This window comes from Solanum verrucosum, unplaced genomic scaffold, assembly GCF_900185275.1.
Source record: "Solanum verrucosum unplaced genomic scaffold, falcon-dt-bn FXZP01000235.1, whole genome shotgun sequence".
Classification (NCBI taxonomy): domain Eukaryota; kingdom Viridiplantae; phylum Streptophyta; class Magnoliopsida; order Solanales; family Solanaceae; genus Solanum; species Solanum verrucosum.
In genome coordinates this window covers 4,346,389-4,369,224 of record NW_026019948.1, presented here as the reverse complement: position 1 = coordinate 4,369,224, position 22,836 = coordinate 4,346,389, and the positions used below count along the sequence as shown (strand labels likewise).

Genomic DNA, 22,836 nt, shown 5'->3' with positions numbered 1-22,836 from the left:
TGTTAGGATGATTGGAGATCATGTCCCGACATCCATGATATCAGTTGTTTTAGAGGCTTCATAGATAGTCAGTCAGATGTTAGCTCATTCGTCATCATTTTGTTATTGACTTATGTTCAAATTTGAGTTGCCATTTTGGTCAAGTTAAATGTTTATTTTCAAAACATTAAGAGTTCAGTTTGAGACAGTTAAGTTGTTTAGCATTTGAATTCCTTTCTTATTGCATATAGTCTTCCGTTGAGTAAGTAAGTCAGGCCAAGGGTTCGCTTGGGGCCAGCAATGGTTCTCGAGTGTCGGCCACGTCCAGGGTGTAGGCTCGGGGCGTGACATAAAGAAATCATAAAATTAGTATTTTGTGTTAAATGGTACATAAAAGAAATAGAGTTGAAGGGTAATTTTTTATTATTTTTTTAAAAAAATACTTTTTTTTGTCTTTCACTCTCTTAGAGAAAGTGTGATGCACACACTCTGCCACATCACTTAGAAGTGCCAAAATGGAACATAAAAAATGGAGTTGAAGGGTTAAAATGGAACAAGGTTGAGTTGGAGTGCCCAAATGAAATTTAGGAACAAGTTTAAGAATCTGCATATGTGTTTGGCCAAATGTAATTTAACTTGATACAAAGTTACCCTATCTCTACTAGGTTTTTGACTCATTTATTTAGTTCATCATAGAAAATTGATTTATTTGTAAATATATTTTAAATGACGTGATTGTGTACAAATTTTATAGACAGATAATGCATAGAATTTAAACAAGTGTAATTAATTCACCATTTTTCTGCAAAAAATAACATTTTCCTTTTGTATGTCAGAAGGAACCTTAATGTATGGAAGGCTTGAGTCCGCGCTTGGTCCTTTATGTCCTCTTCCCAAAGATATGTATGGAGCCTTCTTTCAATGCTCTTTATTGGTTCATTCTACAAGTCACATCTATTTCTAAGGTAACAATATCTGATTTTAGTTCCTATAGCTTCTTGTTTTTTTAGGTGCAGGGAAAGAGACAAAGGCTAGTGAACTAGTGTCTAGCGCTAGGACCACCTCCACGAAATTGCATGACGCACAGTAGCGGAGTCAGAAATTTTAAAAATATCACACATGGAATTTAAATTACATGTGTCTTGAAGCAATTTTCTAGTCACATTTGCTTCTATATCAAGGGAATCAACAATTTATATATACATATAGTTTTACCTCATTTGCATAGTAATGTTATGATATTATTGTTAGGAATGAGATTCGAGTCACATATTGATTAATTGGGAAGTTCATGTGAGGTTTATATACTATTGGGCTCTCCCTATTTAATAGCTAGTTTTTGGGGTGTAATTTTCTTAAAATTGTATCAATGGTTTCGGTGTCCAGTGCACAACCGTCCAGGATGACGGATGCAGAGTGTGGTGGTTTGTTGTGATAATATTATACATAGATATGCCTCTTAACTTGGCTTTAGCTAACATTATTTATGCCCTCCAACTTTAGGTGTGCACAAGTATTACTTAAACTTGTATAAAATTAAACAAGTAGACACACGTGTCCGACATGACATAATACACGTAGGACAAATTTGTCTATTTGTTCAATTTTATATGTTTAAGCATCTACTTGTGCACACCCAAAATGAGAGGGCATAAATGTCAATTGAGGCCAAGTTAAAGAACATGTTTATGTATTATGCCTAATATTATTGTAAGGAACGAGACTTCAGTCCCGCATTGGTTAAATGGGGAGTTGATATGAGGCCTATATAGTCTTGGGCTCTTCCACTTTAATAGTTAGCTTTTGACGTGTTGTCCTCCTAACGTTGTATTAAATAGTATAATTTTGAGACGAAGGGATTTCAATTGTACTTTTTGGAGCATATAATAGCTCGACCATGCCTCCACCATCCAAAATTTATCAAAACCCTAGTAATATATACTTGGATGTTTAAGGCACATGGGACATGTGATATATTGACATTGATCATGATGGCAGGTCCAATGTGGTCGGAGCAATGACAGTTACAAGGCTTACGTACAATTCAGAAGCCCACTTGCATGAGACATATATATGTGTTTTATAAGCATATTGTCCCAAATTTGATCTTATAAATTATAGTGAAAAGGAATATATGGATCAATGGACATGCATGTGATTTGAGTCACAGATATTATTATTAATCAGTGATGTTAAAGTGATGACTCATGATGTAGTCATCTTAGTACAATCTTGATCATTATGAGTTATAATCAGCAGTTGCGGAGCTAGAAATTTCACGAAAATAGCATAACAATAGCTCTTTTTAAAAAGGAGAAGAAAAAATTATTGCTAGTGAGATTCGAACACCTCATTCAAGACATCTAAAACCCATCCAATGGGTCTGAAACCATTGGGCTACAACAACCTATAGTGTCAAAGGTGTCCAAAATGTGTTATTTAATCAGTTCGTACATTGTACTTGTATATATAGTTTTTTTTTAAAACGAAAGATGTCCAATTGGACACCCTGACATGCATGGGGCTCCGCCCCATTAACAAGTAACAAAAAGGGCCCTCTTCCACCTTCCCATGTTTGAAATAGTTAGGAGGTTACAAAAATTTCTAAGAGGTCTCAATATCAATCCCAGCAGATCCTCCTCCTCCCTCCATCCGACTTCTCACACAATATGGTAGTTTGTTAATGAGGACTGAAATATAAATTATACTCCCTCCGTTCTATTTTAACTATCATTTTAGCTTTTTTCACATCTATTAAGAAAAAAAACAAAGATAGGCTTATAACGTACTAATTAAGTCAACCCTATTTAGTAAATATAAAGGTAGACTAACTTTTCCTCTTAAATATTGTACATTACTTTTTTTAATATGTTGAGGGTATAGTTGCCGGTTGGGAATAATTGTCAACGTTAGTCTTGAATTACTATAGTAACAATTATTTTGGACAAACTTTTGTGAGGTAAGACGACAGTTAAAATAGGACGGATGAGTAGTATAATTTGTTGTTTGGTAGATGCGATAGTATGTCCAATAACCATAATAACTAACGTTTACATAATCAAATAGGAAAAAAAGAACAACATAATAGTAGCAACATTGATGAAGAAAGACAAGTGATCCAACTACCAAACCTCCAAAAGAAAACTTTTCTAGCTTTTAGGAAATAGCCACCCAAAATGGCTCCCAACATGATATCCCTTTATTCCTACTACCACGTGCTTTGCACCTTGTTGGTCTACTTGAATACTCTCCTAATTTACTACTGCCATTTTCTTCATCATTTTGGATTATTACATCTTCTTCTCCATGTCTACATTCGTCGTGTATTAACAACGAAAGCTTGAGCCTACCATTAGCACGTTCAACTCGAAAATTAGAGTTCCAAGAAGTGATTGATGTTGCTTTTAATAATAAACGACCACCTTCGCGATGAGGCCTAATTTGTACACCTTCATTTCCACTCATTGAAGTTAGTGGAGGTGGATAACTAGCTGCCCTTCTGATTTTTTTCGCGAATTCTCTACATTTTGATCGTTGAACTCCGTGAAAATTAGTTTCTTTTTCCATCAATAAAGAAGAGAATTCCTCAATGTTTTCACTAATGTCACTGCCTGTTTCGCTTCCTAAGCTTTCAGTGCACATATTCAAACTATTTGTGTTGAGAGAAGAGAGTTTCACAAGAGGATGAACATATACTTTGCTCTCTTCATCGCTTTTTTTCGAGTATTGACAAGGATTTGCAAGTGCTTGGATAAAGCTCCAGCCACCAACATTGTCATTTTCTTGTTCAATTTCATCTTCATGTTGACATATTTTAGACTTTTGTGGAAATGTGATAGGTTGTGGGAACTTTGATCTAGGAGGTGCCATTTTGGGCTCTAGACAAGATTGTAGCCCTTGATATAGTGTGGAAGTTGAGGTCATGTTTAGAACAGAGGAAAAAACAGAGGATTTGGTCTACTTATATTTAACTTGAAATGTGAAGTTTTTGAGTGTTGAAAAAACCATATGCTTAAATGAGGATAATTAATTTTTAACTCATTGAGCCATGTTTGGTTTATAAAATGTACCTAACCATAAGTGATAATGCTTAAGAGGGTGGCAAATTGAAGGTAAAAAGGGGAAAAACAAGGATAGAAAAGGGGAAGGTAGAGAATGGATAGAACATGAAAGAGAAGTGAAAGGGGTAAGGTTGAATTTATAGGACCAAAAAGTAACCACTTGAGGTTTTTTTTCTTTTTTTGGGTGGGGTGGGTGGGTGAGGGGATGGCTGGGGCCTAGGTGTTCATCTATATCCGTTCAATAAAAAAACTACATTATTTAGATATGATTAGAATTGTTTTTATGTATATATAGTAAATGTTGAATCTCCTTCGATTTGTTCGTTTGTTAATTTATTCATATTTTGAACCTGTTATGCTATTGATAGAAGGGGTTCTCTATTTGCAAAGGAGGAGGAGTTGAACTTTTGGTGCCACTAGAATTATTTAGCTTTCACTCTGCCACACAATAAATTGAGGAAAGGAACAAAGAAAAGTGGGAAGCTACAAATAATTTGAAGATGGACTAAGTTATTTTCTTTTTTCTTTCCTTAAGCTAAAATTTGATTGGTGAGTTTTAAGAATTTCTTTTAGAAAGAATTAATTAAATAGCGTGTGGATTTTGGAGGGTTGTTCACTTTTGCCATCCAAAAGTAAACCAACAAAAAGGATTCCTTCTGATATTTTTTTGATATATATTGCCTTTTTTCACACGCCTCCCGCCCCCCGCCCCCCTCGCCCCCCCCCCCCCCCATTTCTCTTGTGCTTTTCAACCCAACCCAAAATTAGTCTTATAAGTAAATCATTTAAGCAACTTCAACAGGAAAAAAAAAACTCAAGTTAGAATTAAGGTTAAACTCTAGTAATTGTAATTTCATCCTACACCGCGCTTGGATCGATTTTAATTCATTAAAATTCTTTTTTTTATAAATTCATTCATCTAAATTTTCACGTCTTTTAGTTGGCCATAGATTTTCCAAATAATATTTGGGGGAAAATTTGGCAAATAGTGTTTGTCCATACAATTTGCTATTATTTGGCAAATTTTTTTGGCAAATATCCCAAATTCCCAAATACTAGTTTTTTCTAGTATTTGGGCCAAATCTCATTATTTGAGATCTTTTGAAAATTGAAATTTTACCCCAAACTTTTATCTTTTACAAAAACACCCTCTATAGTAGTTGTTTGTGTCGTATTACATAATTTTTCACGTGAACACCAAAGTAGTGATGAAATTTTTAGGGTAACAAAGTGTGTTTTGTCTACTTCACGATGTATGGAATGATGCTTGTTGCACTCACTCTAAACTACCACATTGCTCTAGTGTCATGAACACTATTTGTTATTGTTGCAACGAAGATTCAATTGACTTGTAATACAAACTTATGGTTAGTTTTAATAGTTTTTAAAACTTATGGGTATAAATCATATTTTTCTAAAAAAGTGAAATATATTTCCCAAATACTATGGCCAAACACATGGTGAAATTTCACCCAAATTTTCACTCAAATAATATTTGTCAAGAATATTTAGAAATCTATGGCCAAACGCTAGCACAATGTAGATGAGTTTAAACATTGACCCCTATTTTATTTAAACTTTAGATTGTTTGCTTTATTTTTTAGATAACTAAATTCACTTATTATAAATAATTAATTATAATGGTAACTTTTTAGGTGACTTGATTGTTAAAAAGAATAATATGTCCAATATACTAAGAGCATCACATGGCTAAAAGGTTTCATTTGTTTAAATCACCGACCAAATGACGTCCTCTTAGCACTTGCTACATAAAAACAATGTAAATTGATTTATCACTAATTTCCTAAGCAAGCCCCTATTAAATAATCCAAACGTGGCATCTTGAGGTGTAAAGAGTCCCAACATTTCTTTGCCTTTAGAATGTAACCTCAACATTGGTCAATCTTTTCATTAACCTCATCATAGTTAATTAATGTATAGAAACCATCACTTCAAGAAAAAGATTGTTTTGATTCATTTAGCACCAAAGGATGTGGCTAATAAGTCAATGATGAGGACGAGAATCGTGGCTTCAAGTAAATATGAAAAGATTCAGATACGTCATCGAATTTTGAGAAAAAACTCATTTATGTCATTAGTTAGAAATTTGGTTCATTTATGTTTGATAAAAAAAAACTTATCTATGTCATTGTTGATTACTAAAATGATATAGATGAGTTAATTTTTAACAAATGATATAAATGAACGTGTTTCTTCAGAGAGAAAAAGATGGGAAGAAACAAAAGTAACAAGAAATTAAAACAAAAAAATCTTATTTTTTCCTGCTAATAAACCTATCAAAAAGGAAAAGCTGACCCCTTCCTCAGAGAAAGGCAAAAATAGCTAAAAGCAATTAAGAAATTTGTTCCATTATTTTCTATTCATACACTTTAGCTAAACAGCCTTGTACTGCTGGTTAAGAAGATGTCTCCTTAACCAAATTACGCATCAATTTGCTACAAATATCCCTCCCTTTGATCTCCTGGCTTTATTGTTTTTGGTTTTATTGATAAATTTTGTTCCTATAATCATACTGGTCGACCAGCCTTCTCTCTCAAGCAACATATGCATGCACATTTAGATCTTAATTAAAACAAAACTTAAAATAAGACACAGTTAAAAACACTTTTATAAAGGTCTAAATTTTAAGATTAAGGTACCTGTTCATGGCTGACGCTTGTCGATGCTCAACGATTTTCCCTCTCTTGCCTTTTCTGAGTGGACTTAAATTCTATAGATGCACGTCCAATGTAAAAGAATTTATACAAGTATACCACTATATGATATTTACAAATAAATCTCTATGACAAGCATAAATTAAAAATTGTTAAAAACAATAGCAATAACCAATACGTAGAATATCACGTAGGACGCGTGTCTACTGGTTCCAAATTAAGTTCCTACTTGTACGACACACTCACATTTAGAGGCATAGTTAGGTTCCATTTTAGGATAGATAACAGTGAAAAAATGTTATGCTCCTACCGGGCATAGAAAGGATATGAAGACCCTACACCCAGCAAATATAGTCATGAAAGTTCAGTCCACTAAGCGAGAGAGAAGTTGCTCAAGTGGTAAGCACCCTCCACTTCAACCTTAAGCAATTTGAAGTGAACCTTTGTCACAAACCAAAAAAAAAAATCCCTGATGACATGTTATACTAATTGGTCCCCAATATTCTTTCAGATATCAAATGCTTATAACAGAAATGTCATTCAATTCCAGATAATTTCTGTCAGTTTAATCAAATTGCTTATACATTAATAATTACAATCTTGACATGAAATTGTGTGGACACTATATATAGATATTACAACAGCCTATGTGAAAGAATTATTAGCTCCAAAAAAAAAGAAAAAGAGTAAAGGGACTCCACCTGTTATGAAACATGGAGATTTTGGATATCAATTCGCAATGATTTCAGTTTCTTCTCAATAATTGTCAATTCTTCTGCAGTCGCCAAAAGTTCATCCAGTCTGTTTTGAGCTCTAACTTGATATGGCTTACCGATGAGTTTTACAAAGTCCTCCACATTTCTAGTTGTCTCCAAGAGATCCTTCTGCATAGCCTCTTCGAGTTCACGTGCAAGGCCATCAGCAGTCCTCTTTACTTTATTTACCACTTGCTGTCTCCGGGATGAGAAGTTGGAGACCGCCAATAAACTATAAAAGGAACAGTTTTTTAATTATGATACAAAACAAACAATTGCTGAAGATAGGGGGGAAAATCCTATCAAATAAAAGATAATTCGTAACATTTCTCCAGACATGCAGAAACTCAAGAGCAAACAATATTACTGACAATGTTACATAACAGTAATTAAGCTTTAAATAGATATTCCCAATCCAAAAGTCACTCTCTTATACACAGAAGACAACAAAAATTACAGACTTTTAATTGGAACAAAAGGAACAGGATTACACATGTTCAGATCAGGATCTACATTATGACATTAAAACTTGCTTAAATTAGTGCACTCATTATGAACATTGAATTGCCAGGAAACAGGAATCTTTGACCTCTATGAGCCAGCAGTTAACGACCAATTACAATATATTAAAACAAAACTAGAAGCTCTAACTGACTTAATGTTAGGTAAATCCACCAAGTGCACTGAATAGGCTCTGAGTAGACAACCTAGGATGTTCCAATGGGATAGTAATCTATGTTCCCAACAAATCACATCAGCTCTCAAATAACAGAATACATATCAGAGCTACTATTAACATTATGAATTGATTCATCATCCAAAAGCATTGGATGTTACGCAACCTATACAAGCAGCAAAAAGTTTTGGAAATCCTCATAAATGATTAAAGATGCAACACTTTGAGAAAATTAAAGACATATTAGAAAATTTAAATTGAAAATAAGAGGATTACCCGCCAGCAGAACAAAGGCCAAGCGCAAGGAGATCTTCTAATGTGGTTTGAAGAACAGATGTCAGAAGCGACGCTGATAACCCAGCTGCTCCAAGACCACCAAAAGTACCCAAGAACTGAAAAATGAATGAGCTACCCTCAGAAATTTGTTTTACGTTAGCCATATTTTAAATAACATATGTATCCTTCAAAATTATGGACACCTCTACTCATCATATTGCACACCCCACAAATGGCTTTGCAAAAGACCTAGAAAGCAAAAGATGAACTTTGTGATTGATTTCCTCTCCTAACTATCTCGAATCTTTACAGGACCTGAAAAGAGGTCAAACTCTCTAAAAATGTGAAAAAAAATATAAGCTATCACCTAACTGGAAATAGAACGGCGAAATGTGGTTTTATTGGGGATTAAACTAGACAGATGAGCTTAAAACAATAGGATATTATTAGTGCTGATCTCTACTTCCAATAAAGCATCTGATTTGGTCTTCCAGATACACAAAAACCTCCACATTTTTGGCTATTATTCATAGAAAATTCTAATCCAGAATCAAAGATAAGCATAGAACTTGAGAAAAAATTGAAATGTGTGAGCAAAGGCAAAAAAGGCATCTTTATTTGACACTAAGAAAAAATAACACAATTCTCCCCCTCCCTTGTCTGTGAGAGAGACGAAGAAAGCTCCACGAGGCTTCTCAAAGAAAAAAACTCCACACTTACCTCTGTCTAAACCTACTACCACAGATGACATATTTCAACCGATTTTACCTGATTCCCCACTCCCAAAAGGGAAAAGATTCCAACTGTTAGAAAGAAGAAACAAAGAATGTATAGCCAAAAGAAGCATATCTTGGCAGAAAATGATATTAGAAAGATGTCACTACCCAACAACACACAACCATACCTAATTATCTAATGAGGTCATGATGTTATTAAAATAGGTTGTTAAGGGTTGGGAGGTTTACTATCTTTTTTATTTTTATTTTATTTTATTTTGGGCAGGGGGGAGGGTAATGAGGCAAAGAAAGGATATACTATATAGTATAAACATGCAAGTGATAACTGACTTTAAACATGTCAAAATCAGTAACTTAACGGGGTCCAGACACCAGTAGAAAGCACAAACCAGTTCAGTTAATTAGCATTAGCAGAAAGACGTACCACTTCACGAATATCTCTCTCGAGCAATTTGGAAGCAGCTGCAGCACTGAAATCCTCTATGACACTTATGGTAACTTCAGATTTTCTATCCAGCACACCAGTTGTGCCTAACTCAATTTGGTCAGACGGATTAACCAATGAAGTCCATCTTTTTGCGAAAGACTGCTTATAGAATTGTACTTCCTGGTCCCTCTTTGACTGTAACCACTTAGTGTACTCCTCGAGAAGGTTCTGCAATCAAAGATCATTTTCACCGAGAATAAAATTAGCTATAGAAATTTATTCACATAAGACAAAGCTACAGAAATCAAACAAAATATCTTCGGCTATGAAATTAACGTCTGTACTAGGATACTGGGATAACACTATTATAAGTAGAAGGAAGATCGAAGAAGGAAGAAAAGGAAGACCAAAAGGCGTCCATACCACTGGCTTAGGCACAAAAAGGTCACTATCAAATACAAGTCAAAGAGTTGAGCCCAATTTGAAAATTGAAACCTACCTAAAATTTCCTGATGTGAAAAAGAAAGCATACTCATGCACCTAAATTAAATCAAATACTTCCTGGAATCGAATACTTCATTCCAGGAGAAATCAACAGGAGTTATCTTCACTAGAAGAAATGAAGCAACCAAAAGAAAAATCCCATGCCCCACCCAACTAGAGGCTAGATGAGAGAACAAGACAGTAAACTAACTTACCAAATGAATTAGAAGCAAGATAATATTATGAGCATTTATTGATATACCCACATCTGATCCATGTGGAATAAAAGGGGTTGATCACTTTGCCTTCAAATCCAGAAGGCAAGTTTGCAGTAGTTATGCCTGCTGCACGTAATTTTTTCACATGCATGTATACAATAACAACAAATGTCATAGGAGGTTATCTTTCCAAATTAGGTTCAGAGATCTTCATTTAATAACCAGTATAATTCAAAATTGGAAATATCCACTTTCACATGGTGGAAACAGAAGGGAAAATAACAAACTATGATCAACTATTTCAATCATACTTCTAATTTGCTAATAGCTGGAGAGGATGACCGAGTCAAACTACAACAGTGCTACTTTGACTTCCGATAGCAAAGGAGAAAAGAGGACAGCTATTAACTTAATAAAAAAAGAAAGAAAAAAAGAGGACAACTGAGCTCAACTCTGATCAGTCACAGCAGAGAATAATGCACTCACTTGTCCTTCAAGAACCGCTTGACCTATGTCATTTTGGACACTAATGGTGGCTGGCTTTTTAGTAGAGTTTTCTCCTCTGAATACATATGTAGCGACAAGATCAACATTTGACAGTTGTAACGTTGATTCTACAAGCCGGACAACACGTGCTTGAGCAGAGTTTATCTGCATGTTAGTGCACAAAGTCTATAAGGACACATGCCATAGGTTAGTGAAAAACATGAGGATTGATATTAGTCACAATGATATCAACCCCATACCAGAGATAGAACCTGCCTCTTCCACAATATGCTATCAACTTCCAGCTTCTTTGTGCACTCTTCTACGCTGTTGACAAGATCCTCAACAAACAGCAAGTCTTGTTTGGCTTGCTGACATTCTTGTCTCACAAGTCCTTGACAAGCTAAAAGTAGTTGTTCTGCAATGGCAATTGGAGTTTCAAGCTTCAGCTTCATTCTCTCAATTCCAGTACTTGTGGATGAATCCAAAAAGCTAGACAAGTACTTCTCAAGCTCATAGAAGCTCTTGGTTTTCCAGTGAGAATCATTATTTGAACTCCCATTGTTTTGACTAAGGGCACCATCAAAAGTAGAAAGCTTTGATTCAAGAGCGAGCCGTGCAGATACTGGATACAGTGTTACGGATTCTGTATTCAGCAATTTCCGTGTATTTTCTTTGATAAATGCAATGGCCTCCTCCAACTATATCATGAAAAAATAAGAATAAATGACTTCAATCAAAATGGTCCAGTTTTTATATCCGTGTATAGTAAGAAATTATTCTCACTCAACAATATCACAACAGCAAGTGTATGACCAACCTCGCCGTTATTCTTGTATATGTCAGACTTGTTCAGCACAAACACGACCTTCTTACTCCACTGCTGAGTGTAACGCAGAAAACTAACCTGATGAGCACCAGAATTGCTATTGTGATTAACTTTTGGCAAAAGAAGACCAAAAGAAAGACATTAGATATCCCGAAAATCACAAGAAATTGAACTCTTTTTTCTAAACTATAAGAAGGGGCAAGACATTAATAAGTAGGTCTAGATGACAATTTAAACATTGTTGCTATCTGCTTGTATTTTGCCGACTAATATTATTTTTGTTATACATAACTATAGTCTAATTACTTTTTCGTTAAAAAAGTTAATTTTCTAACTGAAATAAAATAAATCAAAGTCGTAGTTTTTTCGATCAAGCTAAAACTTGGATGATCATCCATAAAATGTAATCCTGTAAATTATCAAGGAAATTGGGCAAATGTTTTGCTTAATATTGTTTATGTGAATTTAATTTTTAAGGAATCATGACGGGGTATGTTATTTGTTTTCTTTACCAAAAATGATCTGCCAAACTTGTATGGATAAGAATGAAAATACTAAAACAACCCTCTTTTGTCAAAAAGGGAACGTTCTAAATTGATTGTCATCAATTAAGTAACTAGTCAATTAATTAATTAGACGGTTAGGATTTGCAAAAAGTTGTAAAAACTATTAAAATTGTCTCAATTTTTTATACAATCTTACCAAACAAGCAAAAGCTCATAACAAAATACACTATCACACAGTTATTCTAAAAAAAATACAACATTGGCCATGAGAATTTTTCACTTTTTTCTGGAAAATTTTCACTTTTTTTTTTAAAAAAAAAAAAAGCAGTTGGCCATGAAAATTCCAAATACAACTTGAAATTGTATTTGGAATTTGAGAAACACTCAAAACCTTGTATTCACTTTCACTATATTTTTCTTTTTTCAAATTTACCCTAATTTTTTCCTTTTTATAAAAATAACCCCATTTAAATTCTTTTTTTTTAATTCTATTTCATGTTTAAATCATATTTCATGTTTTTTAGAAAAAGTGCATTCAAACAACCAAATATTATTTGCAAAAATTATAACCAAACACAACAGCATCTTCAACTCCAAATTCAAAAATTCCAAATAAAGTAAAAAATATCTATAGTAGTACGTAGTAGCTCGTATATGGGATTTAATCTATGACATTATGTGACTATCTATTTTGAGATATTACTCTTTTAGAGAAAATTTGATTGTATGTTTGAGGGAAACTAATCGAGTTGGGTGATTTTGCTAGTTCTTAGACGTTGGGGGTAAAAACCATATTTGGAAAAAATACATTCAAATTCTAAATATTTTTTGCAAAAAGTAAAGTCAAACACAACTCCAACTCCAACTTTAAAAATTCCAAATAAAGTGATTTATTATTTTGTTTTTGTGGTCAAACGCCCACTAAACTTCTAGAAGTAATAATCTCATCAAAGCTACTTCAACACCTAAAAGGCTCAAAAATCACCCACCCCCTCCTTAACACATGGGTGTTGTAACAGCAAAAGGAGCATCTTTGATCATAGTATTTTTGCTGCCTTACTTTGGCAAAAATATTCAAGAGTTGTATACGATGACTTTGGCAAGATTATGGTTTATAAGACAAAGTGAGTTTGCAAAACCCTTCAAATCAGTATAATGCCAGAGGTAATGCCTAATGAAGGAGAAAGGTCCCAGTTCAAGTTTAGTCACTTTGTGATAGTAAAAGCGCAGGTAGAGAATATTGAGGCCCTAGCACAGGTGTTGAATTGGCAAATTGCAAAGTTGGGGCTCTTCCTACAACTCATCTTGGTTTACCGTTAGGAACATCTAATAAAAACCAATCAGCTTGGAATCCAGTGATAGAGGTACTTATCAAAAGGGAAAGAGGAAGTGTTAATCAAGAGCCTACTATCGAGTATCCCCACATATTTCAGGTTTTTGCTACACGCTCACGGCAGTGTTACAGAGAAGTTGCATAAACTTCAGCGGGCTTTTCTATGGCATGGAGATTTCAGGTAGGTGTAAATGCTCTTTGGAGAGGAGTGATAACGAAGAAGCAAGCTGTTTTGGAAGGTGGTGGAGGACTAAGAGTGTTTCACTTCCCTATGGTAGTGCGCAATGGAGAAATATTTTGAAGAGGTGGAAGGAGCTATAGGGAACACATCATTCAGGGTGAGGAATGGAGACATATGTGGTACGGGAACAACATTTTCAGATGACACTTCCAAACATGTAAGAATCTCATGCCAAAAAGAGATGTCAGTCCAACAACTATGGAGTCTGCAAGGTGGAGAAGAGCATTGGAATTTGAGGTTTAGGAGGACTTTGCAAGATTGGAGCACAAAGAGTTTCAAAGTTTGGTCCAATTCCAAAAAAAAAAAGAGTTCCAAAGTTTGCTGGAATTGCCTCACAACCAAAGCACTACGCTGGATAACCATGTATGGAGATGGGGGACAGGAATAACGACATTTTTCTATTAAGTCCTATTATAGGAAGCCTCTGATAAGGGAGGTGTCAGCTTTTCTACATATTTCAGTACAGATCCCTAGCGTATCAAGGAACAAGTGTTTTTTTTTGCTTGGCTAGTTGCGAAGGGGTTGAACTTGAAGGCAAAGAACTTGAGGAAGAGAAAGAGGAAGATTACTTGTGTTAGTTGGTGTTTAGTTGGACTTTTAGAAGACGGATAGGAAGAAGCAGCGCATGAAATGTTTCTCCTCTAGCACTTTGTGGACCATATGAAGAGAGAAATAAGAGAGCTTTTGATGGAGTAGAGAAGGATTTTGTACATTTGAGGAATAGCCTCTAATCCTTAGGCTCATTCAGTTACGGAATAAAGTTGTGCAGGCTATGTTGCTCGAATTCTACAAAAATAATGTTGTACCCGTGGCAAATCCTCCGAAAATGCACTACTTTTGGAAGATTCAACATGCACTTGGAGGTATATTTGAAGATTCTGAGCAACATAGATTGCGGATTATAATACTGGGATTTAATAGTCCATGTATTATTTGGTGTATATATGCATTTTTATTTGAATGTTTGGTTATTGTTTTAAAAATGGAATATTACTTGTATAATCTGAAATGTGTCTTTGAGTTTAACATGGATAAGAAGTTGTTTCCAGCTATAACCTTGGCTTTGCATTCTCAAAGCCATCAGCTTCTTGCTTATTAGAAAAACTCCAATTTGAATAAAAGGATTATTTCATCTAGTTCACCAAACCAAACGACCACTTATTTCTTTTTGGAGCACCCACAAAGTTTCTATATGTGTACAGGATTGGATGTCTTTCATAGAAAAACCATTTCTTTTTGTGAGGTTTTCTACTTTTTGGTATACTTCTTTTATACGGGCCCTTGTTTCTTGCCCCTTCTTAATATTATAATTTTATTACTTGATCAAAAAGAAGTGATGGTCAAAGCGTATGAAAGACTTTCTGTTTGGACAAAATAGAGTATTACACAATCATTATTTTCTAACACATACAAATTTAGTCACAAGTCAAAGCAGAGCTTCCAGATGATCCCTCAAAGAACTAGACAGACTACCGAGAAATCATTTTGCTTCAGTAATAGGAGTAACACTTTTCTGCTTTATGGTTTCCTTAACAGTAAGGTCCAGTCAGTGCTTCCATAGTGTAACTGGAGCATAGAATTTCCAGAGAATGCACATAAATACACGAGTGTCTGATACAATTATGGACCGACACAAATATGAAATTGGTCGGCATTAGCACTTAAACGTCTGCAACTAACGGATCCTAATGGTCAGTATTCACTATAAATTCAGTAAATAGCAAATGCTAAAAGCAAAGCAGCATGGAGAATATCACATTGTCTTTTACTGTCATTATATAAAGCAGGTGGCAAGAATTAAATTGCAACAGAGGTTTTATAAATCCTTAAGAATACTACAGCACCGAATCACATCTGAACTGTAGATTGAGATAACAAGTCTGAGATTTCTTGGGGACGGAAGGTATAGATGTCGCTAATGAAGCTCCGGTGACAACTAAAAGATTTCCAGAAGACCAGTCCTTAGTTTCCTTAAGCACCACAGCTCTTCCAATAAACGGGCAAATGTTATACCAAATCCAATCTAGCTACAACACTTGAGCATGAAATGTAAAGGTTGCTTAAAGGTGGCTGGCCAGTGCTACCACAATAAAATAGCTTTTCTCGCTCATTCCCAATTGGAGGTGCTCTTTCCACCATCCCACAACTATGACACTTAAACCTAGTTTGTCAGAATCGACTGAGAGGAAAAGGTTCTCTTTGAGCCATAGTGAACAAAAAGCAATATGCATGTAGTAAAAAACAAGATTTCCTTTTGGTAAGTTACTTAAATGCATAACCCTATGGAGTACTCCCTCCATCCCATTTTATGTGATGTTGTTTCACCAGGTATGGCGTTTAAGAAAGGAAAAAAGATTTTTGAAACTTGTGGTCTAAAACAAGTCATAAATATTTGTATGGCTATAAATAAGATAATATTGTTTCTAAATATAGAAAGATATCATTCTTGGGACAGAGGGAGTAATGCAATGGTAAAATTTTACTTGTATTTCTTGATTGTTTGAGACAAGTGAACAAAATTGTGATACTCTTGCTACGAAAAGTTGAAAGCAGATGCAATCCTACCTTAATCTCCAGAAACCCAAAGTCCTCACTCTTGAGGGGCAACACAAGCAAGCCACAAACAAGGTCCTAGATTCTGTAACCTTAAAAATACTGAAGTGGTACTCATACAAGTGACAAAACCATACCTCACTTTCAGTTAATGGTCGATCAGCAGACATGAGAAACAGAAGCAGATCTGCACGAGGCACAAATTCCTCTGTCAGCCTTTGTTGCCTTTGAAGAATCACATTCGTTCCTGGAGTATCAACAATAATCATCTGCCAGAATAAACAACAAAAAGATTGGAGAGCCAGGCATGGAAATTAAGAACTCAAATCAAGCTGTAAGGAGGCTAATATCATAGAGAGACAATCAATATTAGATTAGGCAATACAAAAGCAGAAAATTTGACTTTCTATGAAAGAAAACTCTACCGAATTGTAACATCTGAAATGTCTCCTTCAGACTACCGATTATAACCACCTTCGTGAGTTTTATACACCATACATCTTTAGAATCTGAGACCACACAGGCATGTGAAGAGTTGCTCCAGTCCATTTGAAGTCCAAATCTAAAGTTTAGTGCCCATTTGTCCATGGATAATTTTCACTTTTTTCCAGAATTTTATTCTGGAAAACTGTTTGGAACTTTGGACATAGAAGTGTTACAGTTTTCCAGAATTCAACTTAATTTTCCGGAATTCGAAAAACTCCAAAAGGCTGTTTTCACTCCAAATCACTCATAAAAATTCAAAAACAACTCCAATTTGTATTTAGGTCCAAACACAACTCCAATTTTCAAATACCATTTTCAACTTGAAAATACTCCCTCCATCCCATTATATATGAGTTAGTTTGACTTGGCACGAAGTTTAAGAAAGAAAGAAAGATTTTTGAAACTTTTGGTCTAAAATAAGTGATAGATATCTGTGTGGCTATAAACCATTTCATTAAGGATAAAATGTGCATTTTAAAGTTAAATTATCATATATCATACATATATATATATATATACACATACATAAATATAAAAGAGAACCTTAGGCTCGCCTACGTGGCGCCACCCCAAACCATGATTCCCTTTTAATTTATTTATTTCCAAAACTAGTCTTCTCCTCCTCTCAGAAACCTTCACAGCCGTCACCACCATCTTACAAATTAAGCCTCCATCAAATCTTCCATATGTATAAATATCAGCCCTCCTTTGAACTTACTTAAGCAACTAATCGCCAGATAGGAATACCAGGCCACACTTAAGTCTAACAAACGGGTACCAGAATGAAGTATTGGGTCAAACTATGTGAGTTAGCTGGCTCAGATGAATATATAACAGTTATACCTTGAGAATTTTCTTTTAATTTTGGAATTGTGAATGCTTCTCCTTTAATCCTATGTATACTTGCATTGTTGCATGCATTAGTTTACCGTTTTTCGGTAATCTTACTTCACCTTTGGTGATTTGAGTTAAATTATTTTTTTGTCTAGGGGTGGTACAATAAAGATTGAAGGTCAATGTCATTTATTAGAGCTTTGAATGAAATATGAAGAGTTGCGACTTTCATGAACAGTTGCAATTTTTATGAAAAGTTGTGACTTTTATGAAGAGTTGTGACTTTAATGAAAAGTTGTGACTTCTATGAAATTTTGTGACCTTTCCGAAGGGTTGTAACTTTTCCAAAGAGTTATGACCTTTCCAATAAGGCACAATAAGCATTTGTTACAATACCCTTTGTTGTCTATAAATAGAAGATTTTCTCTCATTTTAAAACAACGAAATTTTGAACTTCTTCTACACAATTAAATATTCGTGTATTTGCTCTTGTTGAGTGGCTGACTGACACAAGTGTTTTTGTGCAATACACTAGTGAATAGAATCGTTCTATCCTGAGATGATTTATTCCTTTAAACCTCGGGTACTAGAGGGGAATAATTTCCTTAAGGGGACACAGTGCATTCAGTGGGCTCGATTTTTTCCTTTCTGTTTCATTCTATTGTTAGAGACGTTGGTATGTCTTTTACGGTCATTAATTTATGCTTATGTTATTAATTGTTATTTTTGAGTACATGTTCTAAACTTTGTTGTTTATGTTTCTGCAAAGTTATTGTTATAAGTATTTGTTAGTATAGATTAAATAACACACGTTAATTGAGTATTTTCACGCAAGTTTTCTCTACTGCAATTGTTGAAGGTACAATAAAAAAATCCCTTAAAGATATATACTACCATCTCTTGAAGACAAAATCCAAATTTAGTATGCCATTGTAAGGACATAAAGACCTTAAAAATCTGACCGTACCTTGATGTGCAAAGTGAACCAGGAAAAGAAGACAAGAATTAATTAACTTTTGACATGGCTTCAAGGATGGTGTGTCGGATGACCTATAGAAGAATATGACTACACTGGAGCCACTTTTAATCCCAAAAACATAGATAACTACACAATGAATTAATTGCTCATGGATAGATTGTCAAGTTTACTGCAAGTTTTAAATACAATTTCTTGAAGTAATAGATGTGTTTCTCGACACTGCGATTGAAATAGAAGTGTAGTTTGAAATTGAACTTCATCACACTGGTACGTTGATTTTTAAAAAGCGTCCAAATAAACTGAATAGTTTTGTGTAATATTTTTCCATCTCAAGTATATATAATTAGTTGAATTACTGTCCAATATGATACATTCTTCCTTTAATTTTCCATTTTAATAATTTCTTATGATACATTTAAATGGAGAACTTTAAAATGATATATGTAAAGCAAAAGGCAGGGCTGAACTTTCTACACGTTAAAATTAGAATATTTGTTCACTTTTTTCAGCCTTTTAAAATCACCAACGATTATTTATTTATTACAAAATTTAATATCTCAGGTTGATGTTCATTTGATTCCCCAAAAATATCAAATAGTAACACTTCCTGGAAGCAATAGGATAAATTATAAAATTATTAATGTTCGTTACTACATAATCTTGTATGTAAGATAATATAGTGTTTTAGTTTTAATGACTGATAGGTTTTAAGTATTATTTTATAAATTCCGTGATATTAAATTCTCACGTGAGGCGCGGGTTTTTTACTAGTTACTTAATATAAAAGTGTGACATTCTTTTTGGGACTACCTAAAAAGGAAAGTAAGTCATATAAATTGGGACAAAGGGAGTACTACTTTTTCCCAAATTTCACAATTTTCATGTCCAAACGCTCACTTAATGTAGAACACAATTAACCCATATCAGTTGCAAAATAATAAATATAGTGTACAATTATAAAAATGCACAGTTTAGGAAGCACCTACCATCTAGCATAAAAAAATCCAGCAAAATATGTGCCGAAAACCATTGGGATCAAATGCAAATGTGCAATAACTCTTTGAAACTGAAACTAGTAACAACTGGTGTGAAAATCATATGTGCCATAAATTATAAAACTTGAACAAACATTTGCATATAACAGCGTCATTAATGATTTACTAAGGTTAACAACCGCATAACAAACCAACATAATGATGTATAACTATAAAATGTGTCTCAAATCAGGCAACTACACATAGTCAATAAGTGAGGAACACAAAATGGTAAGTCAAATGAAGTCCCCCCGATATGTAGAAGATAGCATCGACATATTTACTTGCACATACAATTTTCCCACGTGAACTAGATTTCTAATTAAATTCATTGATAAAATGTAAAATTGGAAGTCATCTTAACGTTCAGACAAGACAACTCACCTCTTCAAGAACTGGAGCCGGCAAGTAGCAAACATATTGACCATCTGGGTGCCTTTCACAACGCTGTGACTCATCAACATCCGAATAGCGCAAAAAGGTTATCTCATTGGTTGTAGGAACAACCCCATCTTTCAAGTACTTTTTCCCAAGAAGAGCATTGATGAAAGTAGATTTTCCAGAATTGAATTCTCCCTAGTTTATCAAGAAATTGCATTCAGAAAGGAAAACAAAGAGGATGAAGAAACAGTAATAATAATGATTATGCTGAATGAGGTACTATATGTGGTCTTGAAAACACAGTAATATGGAGGAAGAGAAAGAGGCAGAGACGGAGACAGAGACAGAGAGAAAAGGTCACAAATGCCAGAACCCAAAAATAGAGAAGTAGAGAGCCAAAGAAATAACAAGAAACATGCATAAACAGCAACTTCAGGTCTATAATATTTTAGTTTTATGCATTGCTTAAAATTTAGATTGGACCAGAGAAGGAAATACTCATTTGAAATTCAGAGCTAATACCCATGCATATCCCTGGAACCAGAATTTGCTGAAGTTCAGCGCTCAATTACCACTATAACCAGTAAGAATGGTTCATCAAGTTGAGAAACAGCATCTTTGAGAAGTGAGATTTCCTCCATCTGCCATTTCAGTAATATCCCAGGTTAGTCTAAACAAGCAAACTGCTGACAGATGAATTATTATCTGTACCACAATTCAGCAGCTAAATTTTGACAAAACAAGATCACCATTGGAGCAGCTTTCTCAATAACATTTATGGTATCGAGCAAGACCAGTCTCTCTTTTTCCAGCAATTGTTGTTCTCTATCTCGTAAGTCTATAAAACCAGCCACCCCCTTCCTACCAGGAAAGCCATTTCCCAAGTCCGAATTAAGCCGGCTGTTACTTTGAGAGTTTTCCTCCATTTTCTTCTTCAAAGCATATGCGCTGTAAAACAGTTTGCCAAAATCATCATCACTCACAGACCTCAAATCTTCCATCGAAACAACTAATCCACTAGCTCCTGATTCAAGTAAATTTGATGCTTCATTGAACAACTTTCGATCCCCAAGAGAACCAATCATGACAAAAACAGGAATTTTCACATGCTCAAATACAGAGCTCACCAGCTCCTCAGGTTCTCTATTGACACCGACTTCATATATAAGAAAATCGGCTCCTTCAGAGTTCGAGGCATCCACTGCAGCGGCAGGTGTTTGTACAATTCTTGCTACCAAAGGAAGAACCACTAACTCTTCCGATTTTGAATCCATCATTGTGTTTCTGGCCACGATAGCAGGAAGATCTGTTAGAAAGGAGAATAGGTTATCCACAAGCAATGACTAATGCAGGCAGCTACTTAATTTAGACAGCACATCATGCATCTAGAAGATCAATTACAGATCTTGTTAACATTTGCATTCCAGCGAAGCCAAATGAATGAACCTAAAACTGAGTGCTAGTGATGGCTAACTGCAATTTGGTTAGGAATTCTCACCATTGTTCACGAAGTTTGAACTATTATTCAGACACATTAAGTTTCAGATTGAACCATTGTAGATAGTAATGAGCAACATTTCTTTCAATGAGTATGTAATAATCAATGTGTTACAAGTAAATAATTTCTCATTGCTTGGGTTGATCTGTAGAAACCAGCTTCATTCGACTGTCCCATCATGAATAATTCTACTGCAACTAGTAACATTTTTCATTTTGCAAGTAAAACTTCACTAGTACTAGTTGCTAAAAATTTATAAGAAATTTACTAGCAACTGGTACTAGTAACTATTAAACAATCACTCTAGAATATTAGATAAATGGTCATCCAGCTCATGTCGTATTTATTAAAGATCACAACATTATGTAGCAAAAGATACTAGGATAAAAGCCTATAGGTATCAACCAATGACCTACTCCTCAATCCCAAACTAGTAGGATTCAGCTATATTGGCGATAAATTGAGGCCGACATCAAAAGTATGGCAAGGTAGTTTTTCATTTTCAACAATATTTATATGGAACATTATAGCACAAACTCACTGTGTAAGGTGAAGTACGAAATACAAAACGGTAGGTACAATGTAACACAACACAACCTTGATCAGAGAGCAAAACACCGCTGGCATTAACCGCGGCAGCAATATCAACACGTCCATCGATCAACAAGTAAGCCCTGCCTTTAATTACAGACTTCAACAAACACGCAGCCTCGTACAACTTCCCGCCGCTTGCTCCACCGCCACTGAGCACCACAACATCAACCCGACCCGAAATCGCCTGGTCTATCTCATTGACAACTGTTTCATCTCTCAATACATCTTCGCAGCTTAGCTTTAGCACTAAACCCGGCACTTTGATCTCCGGCCTCTTAAATCCACCAGGGAAAAGAGTTCTAGGAGTTTGCTCGGGTCGGTTTAGATTGTTAATCACGAGCTTGACATTATCCACAGGGGAGTACACGGAGCTATTCGCGCAGTGGCGGCGACTCCGGAAGTGGAAACACTGGCGGCGCCTAGGGTGGGTAAAGAGAGGGCACGGTGGAGAGCGAACGCTAGAGTATAGAGTTTGTAGAGATACCATAGAGAAGAATGAATTTCGCGTGCACGAATGCTGCGGATTTTCCGACGTAGGTGACGGCGGACCACGGCGGTGGAAGAGAAGGAGGGATGACGGTGAGGCCTTATCTTATCTAATTGTACTGTGCTCAGAAATCAGAATGAATCAATGGAGGAGCTTCAAGTAAAGCGCGAATTCTAAAACTAATAACTTCTTTGCTTAAAAAATAAATATTCAAAAATAATCTGTGCAAAATTTATTAGTATATTTTTCCTTCGTTAATAATCGGGTCATTCGCACGAATTTCTTTATTTTTTGCTTGACTTTAATTT

At 35.0% G+C, this 22,836-nt stretch overlaps 2 protein-coding genes across 4 annotated transcripts; both read right to left on the bottom strand.

The window, feature by feature from the left end:
• Window positions 1-3,017: 3,017 nt before the first annotated feature.
• LOC125813582 (protein FANTASTIC FOUR 3-like) lies at window positions 3,018-3,936 on the bottom strand. The gene has a single exon (XM_049493064.1). The coding sequence runs from the start codon at window positions 3,901-3,903 to the stop codon at window positions 3,136-3,138; it is 768 nt and encodes a 255-aa protein (XP_049349021.1). The 5' UTR covers window positions 3,904-3,936; the 3' UTR covers window positions 3,018-3,135.
• A 3,312-nt stretch (window positions 3,937-7,248) lies between these two features.
• LOC125813577 (probable transmembrane GTPase FZO-like, chloroplastic) lies at window positions 7,249-22,703 on the bottom strand. 3 transcript variants are annotated; one of them, XM_049493054.1, is made up of 11 exons: window positions 22,045-22,703; window positions 20,699-21,255; window positions 20,522-20,590; window positions 19,953-20,144; window positions 16,373-16,504; window positions 11,594-11,680; window positions 11,034-11,474; window positions 10,774-10,938; window positions 9,584-9,814; window positions 8,423-8,538; window positions 7,249-7,702 (listed from the first exon to the last, which is right to left on the bottom strand). In XM_049493054.1, exons 1-11 carry the CDS (start codon window positions 22,526-22,528, stop codon window positions 7,420-7,422), a joined length of 2,757 nt encoding a protein of 918 aa, XP_049349011.1. In that variant the 5' UTR covers window positions 22,529-22,703; the 3' UTR covers window positions 7,249-7,419. The 3 variants fall into 3 exon arrangements, with proteins under 3 accessions (XP_049349011.1, XP_049349013.1, XP_049349012.1); XM_049493056.1 differs by having other exon boundaries at window positions 20,699-21,233; window positions 22,045-22,281; XM_049493055.1 differs by lacking the exon at window positions 7,249-7,702 and adding an exon at window positions 8,000-8,312 and having other exon boundaries at window positions 22,045-22,554.
• Between the last annotated feature and the right edge of the window lie 133 nt (window positions 22,704-22,836).